Consider the following 14,496-nt stretch of genomic DNA (forward strand, 5'->3'; position numbering starts at 1 on the left):
AACCGTGTGCGCTGTTTGTAAAAAGCAGTGTTTGAACGGAAGTTATGGTGCGGAAATGTCCCTCTATTTTTCTTTCTTATTTTAACGGCCAATTTTGACGATTTTAATAAAAATCGGGCTTGTGTTGAATGTGTTAACCCGGTGGAGGTCTGAGAGCGACTGAGTTTACAAAGTGCTAGGCCACGCCTGCTGATTGCTGAATGGCTGAATGGAAAGTCACGTGTCAAGAAACTTTCCCTCCCCTCATCTCCACTTACTGTAGCCACACCAGCTCACCCGCTAAGATAAAATTAACAGAGTCTAATTACAACTGAAATCCTGATGGTGTTATTTTGCAAATATTGTTGCTGGCCTTGGGTAAGAAAGTGCACATCCATGGATCCCCTACCCTGAATGTGTGATAAACGCTGATAGTCTCTTACGGATGACCTCACTTCTCCTCTATCAGACCCATCTATGCTGGGATTCACAGAAATGAGTGAGTGCTGCCTACATATACATATTTTAAATGAATCTTATCCCTTGAATTGATGTTGACTTGAACTTTTATGTCCTTGACAAATGCTTGCTTAAATGGCTTTTCAAGTTGTTTGTACTGGTTGTAGCATTTTCAATACCTCCTGGCAATTGGGAGATCTGGGTTCGAATCCTAGCTAAGTCAGATATTTTTTTATGGTGAACTTCATCCTTGAGTGCATATAATTGATTATGGCTTGGTCTAAAAGATTCCCGAAATCTGTCTTATTTTTGGGAATAATTTTTAACTTTTGCAGTAGAATCATTGATGTGTTTCTTCGGAGAGATTTGGTGCGAGGCATTATGAAATGTAAGCTATGCATTTAATATTAAAATATTTATTTTAGCAAAAATTATAAATAGGTTACGATAAAATGCAGATTACAGTTTTATTATCACTGGTTTCATTCTATGAAACCTCAAAGTCGCTCTCTATATCTGAGCGATCATTTCTTCCCTGGAGTTTTTTGATGACCTAAAAAGGAAGCAAGTTTTTACTGTGCATAAAAGTATGAATATAAAATCTAAATTTTAAAACGAAATGAAAAAAATTGTGTGCATAATTTTACTGTAACCAAATTATTTGGCCCAAACATTTAAAAAATGTAATTTATTATTACATAATTTATTTTAGCTAGAAATCTAACTGACAGTGTAAGACTTCTTTCAAAAATTCATTGTAAAGATAAAATTCCTACCTTTTTAAGCCTTGCTATTTCTTTGGTATCAGCTGTTTTCCTTGCAGTATTTGTTATATGCTTCACTCGAGATGCATACCTGAAGGAATAACACTGAAACTATGAGTATGGATCAAGGATGTTAGAGAAGGATGTTGACATATTTTTTTTACAAATGTGAGGCAGGGAATTCATTCAGAATTTTTGGTCGGAGATTTAATCGCAACTAGAAATAATACATATTTTATTAGAAGTATTTTTACTTACACCAGGGAAGTTAGTGTCTCATCAACCCGACTTGCTGATGGGGAAACATTTACAAACATTAAAGTTTTAGCATTTCCTCCAAGGCAGTCTTGCATCAGCATTGTCAATTTGCTGTTTCTGCAAATAAGAGAGAACAGTTTAAAAGTCCAAAATTTGATCTGATGTTAATATTTGACTGGGCAATAAATATTATAGCATGGGCTTGTACATATATAGATTTCCACTCAACCGTGAAAACCTTAAAACCGTGACTAAGCTGTGAATTTCGTCTACCGTGAAAAAAACCAGGAAATAGCCATGAATTTCGTTATAAAACCTTAGAAATCTCTCAAACTTGATTGTAGAACTACGATAGACAGATTAAAAGAAAAATCGATATGTCGATCATGTTTCAAGGCCGAATCACATGCAGATACTGTCCACGCACTCATCTGCACACGTGTAAGGTCACACACACATTTTAAGGTCTCTTCTTTATGTCCAAGAGTGATGTGCATCAAAATGTACAATGCCCTTCCTAGGCATTTAAAAAACATTGAAAAATTGTCGGCTTTCAAATACCAGCTGAGGAAGTTTCTTATGACAAAGTTTTTTTATACTGTGGATGAGTACTTTTCGTAATGTTGAACTGCTCTGCCTTTGTGTGTGATTACTTTTTTTTCTCTCTTATCTTGACCTGTCCTATGCATTCATGTAATGTCTCCAGGATGTATAATAAATTGAAATTGAAAATTGTATTCGGAGCACAATTATGTATTCGTCCGTGTGCCATAACAGCACGTTGACCTTAAGCCTGTGATTGGAAGACATTAAAAATCAGGCACTTCTTCACTTCCCTGCCGCCCTGTTCTCTCCATTTTCCCACTCACACCTTTTAGCCGAACCTGAATTTTGCTAACGATAGGTGGCGTCATGAGAGATTGTATGAGATAGAGAGTACTTTAATTGCTGCGTTTGAATTCAATGCATCTGTTGCGTTTATTACATTTTTAGTGGACGTGCAGCCGATGATTGTAACGTGATCAATATTTCTGCCTGAAATGCCTTATCTACAAACAGTTAATTTGATGACTTTTAGACCGTGAAAACCTGGAGTAAACTGTGAATTTTATAATTTAGTTAGAGTGGGAACCCTGATAGATATATTTCAACCAGGTATCTAAACAGGGGTAATGAGGTGGTCAAAGGTTCTCTCCCATATTTTTTAAAATTCTATTCATGGGGGGTGGGAGGACAAGTAACGGGAATAGTGCGGTGGGGGGGCGGCTGAGTGAGGGATCAGTTTTTCCTGTAAAGGGTTCTATGCAATGATATTTCCTGAGTCAGTGTGCAAATCCTGGTTGCTCTGTGTGCATCCGTTTGTCTATGGGATTTTTTTTTCGGTTCACCAACTTTTTCCGATTTAGTGTAAACGTGTAATGGCTGATTGCCAGGAGCTATGCACGGCTATGAAGTTTTGATTTTTGGTGGGGAAAACTCCCACAGAAACTCCAGTAATGCTTAAAACTGCTTACGGGGATAGTGCTCTGAGCAAAACATGTGTCTACGACTGATTTTCGTGTTTCAAGAGTGGACAGATGTCGATTGATGACCATCCTCGTTCACGGCACCCATCAACATCAAGAACGGACGACAATGTTGCAAAAATCCACTCCCTCGTTCAAGAAGATCATTGCCGAACCATTTAAAAACTTTATAGATACATATTTTGCAGAGGTTAAGGGAAAATATCGGAGGAAAAGGGCAGATTTTTGGCGCATAGGTGATTGGCTCTTCCACCACGACAACACACCTGCCCACACCACGCTGTCCATGAAGCGGTTTTTGACAAAAAAACGGCGTGATGCCAACTGTTCACCCCCCCTATTCACTAGAAATTGCCACCTGTGACTCTTTTATATTTCCTAGACTGAAAAGAGATATGAAAGGAAAATGTTTTGGGACTGTAGAAGAGGTAAAAAAAATCGCTAAAAGGCCTAAAGAACATTGATTTTAAGTGAATTAAAAAATTGTTTTGAACAGTCGAAGAAACGATTAGATAAATGTGTTGCAGTCAATGGGGATTACTATGAAGGTGATAAAAATTTGGTGGAAAAATATTCATTAATAGAAAAGTTATTGCAAAATTCCCGTTATTTTTGAGTCCCCCTCGTAGGTACTTCTCAGGCCCTCGAAAAATATTCTTTTATGATTTAGCCTGTTTCAAGATCTAGTCCTTTTGATAGTATCAGTTTCTTCCATATACCAGCATGGCTTATGACATCACTCTGACTGTCCTCCATTTACTAGCAACTTGTAAAAAGGTCCATAAAAATCAGCACTTCAAATTACCTGTATGGGATGAAGCTCTGTCCTGTTGCTAAGGCATATATAACATCACCAAGTGCAGATAATGATTTGTTGATGGCACCAGCTTCACGCAAGCGGTCATCAGTTGCTCCTGTTCTCGAAGCTCGTTCACTACCAGCTAGGTCAAGCAGGCTTATCTGCAAAAGAATGAGAGCAATTTCAGGACTAGAATGGTGTAGTATGAATAGATAGATGGTCATCGGTCTGAATCAGTAAAATACTGGAAAAATGGAATATATTTGCACCAAGATGTATGGGTGAATATTATTTACTCAATAAGTGCTTGACTTTGTGATATTTTTCAATAATATACGTTAAAAGTCTTCTCTTTTCATAAGATTGCTTGTAAGTTCTTGAGTCAGTGAATTGATATCTGTCTGCGGTCAGTGGCAGTTAAATACTACCTCTATAACCTTAGGACATGTCATAGGGTATTATTTTCTGCTATTCACAAATTAAGAGTTGCTTCTGAAGCCAGAGGACAGTAGTCCATGCTATTTAGCAAGAGCCAATTGATTACAGAATATAACATCAGGCTGAAATTGTGTGGTGAAAATTACAGCAAAAATCAGGACTATGGTTGCGTAGAAACACTGGCAGTTATGCATTTAACATTATAATATATTCGTATATGTATGTAGTTTTAGATTTGCATATTTCAAGTGTGATTATAGTTGATAATAGGTGCTATGTAAACTAATCCCATACACTGGGCAAGTGTACACTTTGGAATTTGGGTGACTGATAATGTTATTTAGGGAGTGATTCACAGAAAAAAAGATACATACATGAAATGTTAAGCAAGGAATTTCTCTGTACGGTGATCTAATTTTTGATTCTAAAAATATTTTAGCAAAATTTATAAAAATCCTCCAAATAGATATGCTCCAGTCTTCCCTAATCCAGTGCAACATTAAGCTACAAGAAAAGGAAATTGTGGCAGTGTGCTATGATAATTTCTCATAGGGTAGTGGCCTCTATAAAGAAATCCTAAAAGTTTAATCTCATACCTTGCCCCTTGAAACTGATCCAGTGACGGAACATGTGGCTTGAATGTTGAGGGAAATGAGAAGGTGGGATCTTGATGAGACTGCATTCATCCCAGTGGATGCCGTCCTTCGATGAGCCACAGCTTGCTGGACCAGGGAACACAAGCAATTGGCATCGCTGACATTGACGCGCTTTGCTCCTCGAACCCATACTTCTCCACCGATCTCTCCTCCACTTCGACATATCTCCAGTTGTTCCGCCTTCTTGACATGAAATTGTGGCAAATCAGAGGTCACAAATAGGATATGACTGATATTTGGTTTAATGCTTATAAATAACATATAAATTGGTTTGGTTCTTCAGTTTTTGATCTTAGAAGAATAATCAAGCTGAACCGAAGTTAAAAAGAATGGGTACCCAAATATGTTATCTTTGCCAAACCCAGTTTGAAAAATTTTATTGAGCATAATATGTCTAACGCAATTTAATAGAGTGATGTTGTGGAACTAGTCTCTGGTGAAGTAACTTCCAGCATCATCTAAGGTTTACAATAGGGCTGCATGTTTGAGTGCATATGTACCACCAGAGTTCCAAGGCTTAATCAATAACTTTGACTGCAAGAGTGCTCTTCATAGACATTATATTCATATTTATGATCCTGGTTTCATGTCATGTGTATGTTGTTGGTGAATAGCCACTCTTTTATGCCTGTGGTTAATGCCATAGCATTCAACGATCAGGCTTTAGCCTCAAGAAAGCAGTTTTATGTGAACAAAATGCTGCCTTTTGGCTTTTATTATATGGTTGCATTAATCATCTCATCCATATAATGCAGCAAAACTCCATTAAGGAAAAATTTGCCTGGGTAGTTTTAGGGGCAGAACACATAGTTGCAAATTCTGGAGTCCCAAATCTGGAAAAGGCAAATGATTCCTCAGTGGAATACTGTAATTTTATGTGCACTTGCATGGGGCTCTGTAATGACTTATACATTTCTGGTCGCTGTACTATTATTTCCTTAAATGCTAGCTTTTAACACGTTGCGTACCAGGGTATGCTAATGTTCAGAATATAACTTTACCCAATCAAACATTATGGTGCATCAATTCATTATGAATTACGAACAACAACTGAAAACAACCTAACGAATATGTATTGTACACTTTCAAATTGCTTAGGTTGACGCGCCTTTATGACGAGAATCTTCGTCATCCGTCAGGAATGTTCGGGAAAAAAATGACGAGAATTCTTGCCATCGGTACGCAACGTGTTAAGTGATAAAATTTAAAATTGATTGTTTGAGGCGTAACTTGGTGAAAGCGATTCATAATTAAATTAAAGTGAATTTCATGCAGTTCCTTACCTCTCCCGTTCCATCAATCCGCAGAAGGTCAATGAGCCTCTCATTATAGAGTTCCAATATGGATACTGATACTGTGAGGTCTCGGGTAATGGCTGGCCTTAAACTATTCCCTCCTGAAGATCCACCATTTGACAACTCAAAAAGAAGAGAAAATGTCCTTGGGGCCAATCCACATGTCTCTTCAGTGCCTCCTCCAAGTATTGTATGGGTTTTACCACTGCCAGTTTGACCGTAGGCACAAATGCACACATTGTAACCATCCAATGCACATTCAATCAAATCCTGAAAATTAGTTGATTTATTAATAGTATTCTTGCATAATGAAACAGTCCAAATGTTTAACTGTGAACAATCAAGCCAAATTCCTTAACCACATTTACATTCTGGTTAAATTCCAAAGCAAACAAGAGAGTTTAAGAATTTTTTTAGAGAAGTCAAGTTATAATGGAAGTTGAATTTTTTTTAAATCTTAGCTTTGGAAGATAAATTCTTATTATTTAAATGGGAAAGGTAAACTAATCATTGGCTCACAAACAATTGAAATGATAATTATTGTTGCAATTCATTTAAGTTAAGGTTATGAAGCATTGTGATCATATGTAATGCTTGACTTAGTAAATTTTTATTCCATATCTTAAATAGAAATGCAAAAATTGTTTTTCCAAATGACGTTGAATTCTCCTCTGCTATTTGTTGTTTTAAGAACTTCAAAAGATATATCACCCTTGCTTCCTGAAAGACTTCTTCTTGAGTGGCCTCTGGAGGAAAAACTCGGTCGAAGTTGAACTCCTTCAATGCATTCCCATCTCTTCGCCCATTCAGGCTGCTCGAACTTGATGAATTCGCATCAAGGTGAACAAATGCAGTGTAGCGGTTAGGACCAACTTCAACTGCCAATGGCTCTGACAGGCCATTGTCCATTATTTCTATTGGACGAATTCTACAATAGACTCTCACCCGGCCCTTCATTTCTTCCAGCTGTAATTTTGAATGAATTTACATGAGGTCTAATTCTACATTAAATTTACACTATCTACTATGCAACATATGGTGGTTAATAATTGCTTGAAGCAGGTAATTTTCAGTAGCTAATCATGAGGTTCAAGTCTAGTCATCGCAATCATTTTGAAGAAAGGCAATTTTTTTCAGTTTTTATGAAAATGTTTGCAATGTTTCTATGAAAAATTGCAAACAGCTTGTCATACTGTTGCATAAAAATTTTTGTGCCCTTGCATGGATACTTAGATAATACATTTTGCTTTAATCATCATCAAATCTATAGATGACCCTATTTCTTGCCACTGATAATTTCAGCTCTGTGACTTCTTCCATCTGCAAGCTTGAGTTATTACCACTGCATATATTGATGTGTTTGAGAGATTGTTTTCTGTGTATCCCCTCCAAATGAACACTCCTCGAAATGTATTTTACCTTCCAAGATACCCCCAATGAATTTTTTTGACTGTACCCTTGATACTCTTAACTTAACATTTACGAGCTGAAATTTTATGCTTCACTGAAATCTTGATTTTTAAGAGTATCAAGATCATCATGCTGACTTCGTGTAATAAAGTTCTTTTTAATGTGAAACTGCTAAGTACATATCTACACTTCCATTATTTGAAATAAGGGAATGGAAAATTGAAGCTTTAGTGTGTATGTCCTTTGATTGCATGGTTGGGGGGGGGGGGGGGCTTTTCAGGTCCCCGTGTCCCAGTACTTAACCCTTCTTGGTCCATAATGCTGTTCTTACACTGCTTTAATTTGCAGACAAAAGCACCACAGTTAAGGTATTAATTGACACCCAACCTTAGTCTGAATCTTGAATTGCTTAACTTCTAAGATTGTGTGGGAATGGGTGTTTCATTGAGTGCCCTTGCCAAACAACTTAATACTTCATACATTTAAGCTCCTTTACAGGGCCCACTAAAAATCCTTATTAATGACACTACCTAATTTTGGCAATCTCTATAGTCTCCAGCTCAACTTAGTGGAAGTTCATTATAACAAATGGAAAAGAAAACTATGTACTTATCCACCAATTTATTTCATTTATTGTATAAATAATATTGTATGAATAAATTGATGGATAAGTACATAGTTTTCTTTCCATTTGTTCCTAATTTTGACATTTTTACTCGATGAAGTAACTACCTCAAAACATGTTTTGTCATTAATAAAGCTGTTTATGGGAACTCTCAGTGATACTTACTTTGCTTTGAAGTCCAAGCCTCAACCCTCGTTCTTCTGTTGCCTGCATTTCAGCATCTGAAACTCGGTCTTTCAGCTTAAGGAACGCTCCTTCCATCTCAGACATTTTGCTCATCATCATTATTTTTTCGGATAACATAGCTTGTATTTCTGATTCAGCGGCATCTCTTTGCTTCGTGGCAACAGTCTCAGTCACCTGCAACTTGTGTAATAATTCTGCTTTTTCTTTGATTAGCTCAGATATTTTAGTATTGGCTTGCTCCAATTTGCGTGTGTACTCTTGCAGTGATTCCTTCAGTGTCTTGCATTCCTTCTCTAATTTATCTCTGATTTTTTCATTTACGTTGTCTTTGGGTGGAGCAATTATTTTCATACTTTTTGGTTCAGTAGCTTTCTTCAACTCCTCCTCCAAGACCTTGATTTTTTGCTCAGCGTCATCAAGTTTAATCTGCAGTTTCACCAGTGCCTCATTCAACAAGTTTTGTTTTTCCTGGCGATGTTGCTGAGTTACCTGGGTTTGAGGATGATAAGAAACAAATCAGAAGAATAGCCTTACAATTGTGTACTGGTTGACTTAGGCCCATAACTAGGGTGGGGTGGAGGGGACACATGCCCTGGGACACAGATTTAAGTAGGTAACAAAACTTGAAAAGTTTATTTAAAAATTATATTTTTCTAATTAAATTATTTATCGTTAATTATGAATTTATTAATTACTAAACAATAATATTAATAAAAATTATTCATGGCAAACAAAAGGTGTGTAATTTCAACTAACACATCTCAAAAAAATACCTCAGACGATGGGGGTGGCAAACTGATCCTTGCCCCCCAAACAAAACTCCTCATTTTGGCCCTGGGTTAACCCAAAGTCAATGGTTTAGTCTATTATGACATTCATGGTTTATAGTGCATTGATCCATTTGCTAGCTAAATAGTTATTACTAATTGTAAGAAATACAGATTGTGTGGAGGTGGCAGCAGCAGATACAGAAAAAACTGAAGGGGGCGCAAAAGATACCTTCAGTTACCTTTGCTTTCATCGTACTAAAAAATAATCCAGTCATATGCAAAGTTTAAGAAGGTTTTAATTAAAGTGATTATGTAAAAATACAAGACAATATCATCTTATGATATAAAAAAGTTAAAATTGTAGTTCTGCAATGTTTGGCAATAAGGGCTGCCCCACAAGGGGGGGGGTTGTGCACCCCTGTGCCCTCCATGTGTATCCAACACTGGGAGGTGGAAAGAAGAGTGCTGAAAGATGCAGAGATAAGGTGATGAGGAAGGACTAGAAAAAGTGGGAGAGCATTTACGGAAGAGAAGTGTTGAGAAAGGAGGGGGGTGACCCTGAAACAGTATTGGAATCTAGAGAAAGATAGCTCGGAAAGATAAGTGAACATGGGAGTTTACATTAATAAATTTTTATGGCATCACCGTGCTTATCCCAGAGTTATAAATATACATATCAGTGGCACATCTATAGGGGGTGGGGGGGGTTAGGTGGGGTATAGCTCCCACCATTTGGTCAAAACACACTAGATAAAATCGAAATTTTTGGTGGTTGCCACTTTATACAAAAGTATTTTGTTATATTTTCAGATATATTTACCTACCTTAAAAAATCGAAATACAAATTAGCTCTAAATGTAGGACCTATTTTACATGCTTTTGGTATGTTGTGATCCAATGGTAGATCTAGAGATGGGCTGTAGGCCCCCCCCCCTTTGGATATTCAGTTTATACTAGGTAGAATGGTAATTTTGTTCGGATCCCCACTACTACTTTGATGTTACCCCCCATTTATCCCCCTGAGGCTCATCCAGTGGTGCTATAGTGGACATCCGTAGTCCATAGTCCCCTTGACCCAATTCTGGATCCGCCACTGATAGGCTCATATGTTTAGAGATACAATCCCTGCAATCTATCCTTAAAGACCTCTTCCCTATTCTAAAAAAACAATAAATCGACAGCCAATCTTTTCGCCAAACCACCTACTGTCACATTCAGACGACCTGCAAACCTTTCAAATTTATTCCGCTCAACCAACCCCTTACAGAAGTCACCCACTACTCCCAATAGTACACCTTCGCCCTGCGGTCGTCCTAGATGCAAGACCTGCCCAATTTTTACCCCTCCTTCTATCCCTAGTCATCTCGTCTCCTGTCTACCACCACCTCCTGCGGCCTCCTGTACTTCAAAAAATGTAGTTTACCTAATTCAATGCAAACACTGTCCCTCCTTTTATATAGGCAAATCCTCAACTCCCCTTAACCTTAGAATCAATAACCACAGGGCATCATGCACTTCCTCCCACTCTGCGTCCCTCCCGGTGGCGAAACATGCGGCCACTCATCAGCGTCAATTCGATGATTGTTACAATGTATCAGTTTTGGCCTCCCTTCCCCCCAGAGGCCACCCACTCAAACTTAATTCCATCGAATTAACGTACATATGGCTGTTTAAAGCATTTCTTCCCCCCGGCTTAAATATCAACCGCTAATCCCATAATTGCCGAGCACACTCTTTCCCCCCCCATTTGGACCCTACCTCCCCACTATTTCCCCTCTCCTCAGCTATCTCTCATCCTTCACCTACAGTCTTTTACCTAACTCCGAGGAAGGTGGTAATGCCACCGAAAATTCAGTTCTTAATGTGAGTTTTTTATCTATATTTTGTGTCTTCTGTGATTCTGCCCAACCTAGGGATTTTTTACGTTACGTTTAGAGATAGATATATGTATTTATAAGTCTATGTAAATTAGGCTTTTTATCATCTTTGGAGCTATTTCTATAATTTTAAAGTTAAGACTGCCAATAGGCGAGATTTTCTTTGTATTTTTTACCATTAACTTCTGTTTACCCTTCTCAATCCAGAAGCCCAGATGATTTACAAACTAAAGATAGCATAGAGCTTCTGATAGTTAATGAATAAAAATAATTCAAGAAAACGGTTGTGGTAGTTTCTCTAAACTAAACCAAGTATTTTGCTGTCTGGAAAGGGTTTCATAGTGCTTCTTAAAGGCTAAAAAATTTGGGAGTTTTTCCTCCTCAGTAATGATTAAAAAAATGAGATATAGTACCTTGTACGTGGATTTTCTCTTCAGTCTATTTTTGAGTGGGTTTTGATTTACTTCGGTATCGGTTGCCTTCTTATCACTTTCAGGCAAAGGATGTTGATGGGTTGTTGGATTCACTACTGCTACAACTGATGGTGTATGGTCACTCTGACCATCTGCAGTTTTGAGAGGAACTATGGCTGGGGCGTTCCTTTGCTTTAGAAGTCTCTGGTTTGCACCTGATAAAGGCGCTAGAGCACTGCTGTCTTTTGATTTTTCTTGCTCTGTAATTCCCTTCAAAATTGGGCAACAGGAGGCACAGGCTTGAGAACACACCTTACGAGGGGAGATGAACGTGCGCTCTTTTTCTGCAGTCTTATAGTTCTTGCCCCTAAATTAAGAGAAAAGTTAATTGATTTACACATTTATAGGTTTTTATCTTTTTACAAATATTTAACAGTACAAATTTTATATTGAATGAATAATTTTTCAATATGTATTAAAAAGACAAATTTATCTTGACCTGAAGTTTCGAATGCAAATAAACAATGGAAATATGAGCAGTGTAGTTCGATTAATCCAAAATATTTTAAAATTGTCTCCAAAAATTGTTAAGACCACCTTAATTGTATTTATTATGCTTTACCTTAGGGCATTTCCTTGGACAATGGGCCTCATGTCTGCTAAAATAGGAGATTCGGCACTTTTGGTGTCATCTGCTTTTTCGGAAATTGGCGGGTTGGAATTCCCAAGAAGCCTGCTGTCATCAATAGTCATGGTGACATCAAGTGAATCAGTCTCTTCGGTTGGAAGCTCTTCCAAGGAGTCTGGAAAATGAAAAGTCAGGATTTGTTTATCATGAAGGGTATTGTCTCTTTGGAAGTTACTCAAGAGTCGAAGGTATAGTAAAGTTACTTCATGAACTTTCGCAATTTAGACAATCTTTTGCATATCTTAGTATATCTTTTTTTCTTTGACAATTAACCTTTTATTGCGGTTTTGACCTACAATCGAATCTGCTTGTGTCCTAGTTTTTAAGAACCAATTGCTGACTTTAATTATTGAGAGCTACCAAAAATATGCGAAATGAAAAAATACTTCGAATTTACTTCATTTAAGAAGAGAATTAAGTATGACAACAATGAACTTTCTTACCATTGTGAATGTCCAACAGGAACTTCCAGCATTCGCTTTGGGGAGAAGAATCAAAACTGACGATATTCAGGGAATATTTTTGAAAATAAATGTTGATCACTAACGGAGGAGAGCATTGTGAGCATGTCCTCGGATCTTACATCGCGGAACAGTGATCTTATCTTCCCCACTGTGTCAATGATTTGCCGAATTCGTGGTATGTTCCACCCAAGGATCTAAAACGGAGCATCTGCTCTGCGCAGAATCTCTCTAGCATTTGATATTTAGTTCACGGGAAGGACGCAACGGTGAATGCTTTTGATTTACGAATAGAGGGCGGAATAGCGGTCACGCATCGCCACGCTTGAACGAGCCGCCTCCGTGCCACAAGAGGACTGTTCCGGCGGAAACAAACGGACGCGTTGAGAAATCTTCGCATCCTCTTCCCCTGGCGAATGCCGCTCATCCAGTGGCGCTAGTGGCCATCCGTAGTACTGTTTACGAATTTCCCGCGCGAATCCCAGGGCAACAATCCCATTCAACCAGCGATCGTCGCATTTGAACAATAAGAAATGCAGGGTCGAGGGCAAAGGCCATTTTACACGGGGCACGTAATTGCGACGGTTAGACGGTTAGAACTTCGTTAATTTCTAATCATGGCCTAGGTGGCGGTGCGGTTAAGTCCTCGCCTGCCAAACCGTAGGTCGTGGGTTCGAATCCCGCCTGGGTAGGTGATCCCTAACCAGGATGTTTGTGTTGTACTTTGTTAATATTGGAAACCATCGTTGTAAAAGGCCGTCATGTGCTGTTTACGGGGAATGTGATAATAAATAAATAATGGATTGAAATTGCGCGAATGCACGAGCGAAATTAGAACGGGCTATTTTGCATTCTCGCATGATTTCTGGCAATTCACCGCTTTACGCGACGCTATTGTGACTGCGTCAACGGACTCACGTCAGATTGTGCAATCACGGGCCTCATGTATTCTGAGTAAGTTAAATCATAATTTTGTGGGAGGGTATGGCCACAGCATCCAGTGATACTATGTCATATATACAATAGGGTGGTTTCCTATTATTTTTTTATTGCCTAAATCGAAAGATTATTACTCCTGGAGTACGTATTTCACGCTTTTAGATTTTTAAATGACGATATCTATTTTTCGCGATTAAATGAAAAGTGAAAATTTTTTCTAGCGCGCGAAAACGCGACGCGTAAGTATGAATGTCGGGAAATCTCTCCGTGTGACGTATTTCTGGTTCCCGCTGCCGCCTTGTGAGGTGACCTTGAGGCGAGTTGAGCTCTGATACGACGCAGGCTGCTAGCGGGTAGCTGAGTACCCTGCTGGCTGGTAGCGCTTGGCTTAAATAAGGATTATTAATACCTTATCAAATGAAGAAAACTTTCCGACCTTAGCCAGTTTAAAAAAGTGATTATTAAGACATGTTTCCCTGGGCTCTGCGCCTCATGCATGCATTGGTAACCTCAGACGACGTATAACTCCTATCTTCTCGTATTGAAACTAGGTCCCTGTGACGTCACGTGGAGTGGCATCGCATGGGCGCCAATCTGGCCCTTTTCAAATGAGGATAAAAATAGACCATTGCCATTCGTCTAAACTGGTATTTCTAAAACGAAATAATTTGTATGTTATGAATACAGTAATGGTGGGTAACGAATCGCAATCAATGACATTCGTTTTCTTTGATGAAGGAAACTACCCTATTGCATATAAATTGACTGAAGCGGAATGAAAGGGATGGGAACTCCTGTCATAAAGTGGGGGACGACAATGCTGAAACGGAAGATCGTAGAAGCTGAAAATCAGAGGGTGTCAAGGGCGCAGCTAGAAATTGAGTGCAGGGAGAGGGGGTTTAGGCGCAACTAATAATGAGGTGTCTGGGGGTATGGAATACCCGCCAGGATAA

At 38.5% G+C, this 14,496-nt stretch overlaps 1 protein-coding gene across 3 annotated transcripts in view; it reads right to left on the reverse strand.

Moving 5' to 3' along the window:
• Nucleotides 1-838: 838 nt before the first annotated feature.
• The window catches only part of LOC124169269 (kinesin-like protein KIN-14E), a 91,604-nt gene continuing 77,946 nt past the window's right edge, over nucleotides 839-14,496 (reverse strand). The window contains exons 1-11 of one of the 3 annotated variants that reach the window (XM_046547831.1): nucleotides 12,587-12,936; nucleotides 12,078-12,258; nucleotides 11,456-11,822; nucleotides 8,375-8,884; nucleotides 6,886-7,140; nucleotides 6,163-6,444; nucleotides 4,820-5,062; nucleotides 3,792-3,946; nucleotides 1,461-1,577; nucleotides 1,215-1,293; nucleotides 839-991 (exon numbers count right to left, since the gene is read on the reverse strand). In XM_046547831.1, coding sequence (XP_046403787.1) covers nucleotides 926-991; nucleotides 1,215-1,293; nucleotides 1,461-1,577; nucleotides 3,792-3,946; nucleotides 4,820-5,062; nucleotides 6,163-6,444; nucleotides 6,886-7,140; nucleotides 8,375-8,884; nucleotides 11,456-11,822; nucleotides 12,078-12,208 — 2,205 coding nt within the window. In that variant the 5' untranslated portion in view covers nucleotides 12,209-12,258; nucleotides 12,587-12,936 and the 3' untranslated portion in view covers nucleotides 839-925. Of the gene's footprint in view, nucleotides 992-1,214; nucleotides 1,294-1,460; nucleotides 1,578-3,791; nucleotides 3,947-4,819; nucleotides 5,063-6,162; nucleotides 6,445-6,885; nucleotides 7,141-8,374; nucleotides 8,885-11,455; nucleotides 11,823-12,077; nucleotides 12,259-12,586; nucleotides 12,937-14,496 lie in introns of those variants that run through there. The other 2 variants (XM_046547830.1, XM_046547829.1) reach the window with 2 other exon arrangements.

Source organism: Ischnura elegans, chromosome 12 (genome assembly GCF_921293095.1).
Source record: "Ischnura elegans chromosome 12, ioIscEleg1.1, whole genome shotgun sequence".
Taxonomy (NCBI): Eukaryota; Metazoa; Arthropoda; class Insecta; order Odonata; family Coenagrionidae; genus Ischnura; species Ischnura elegans.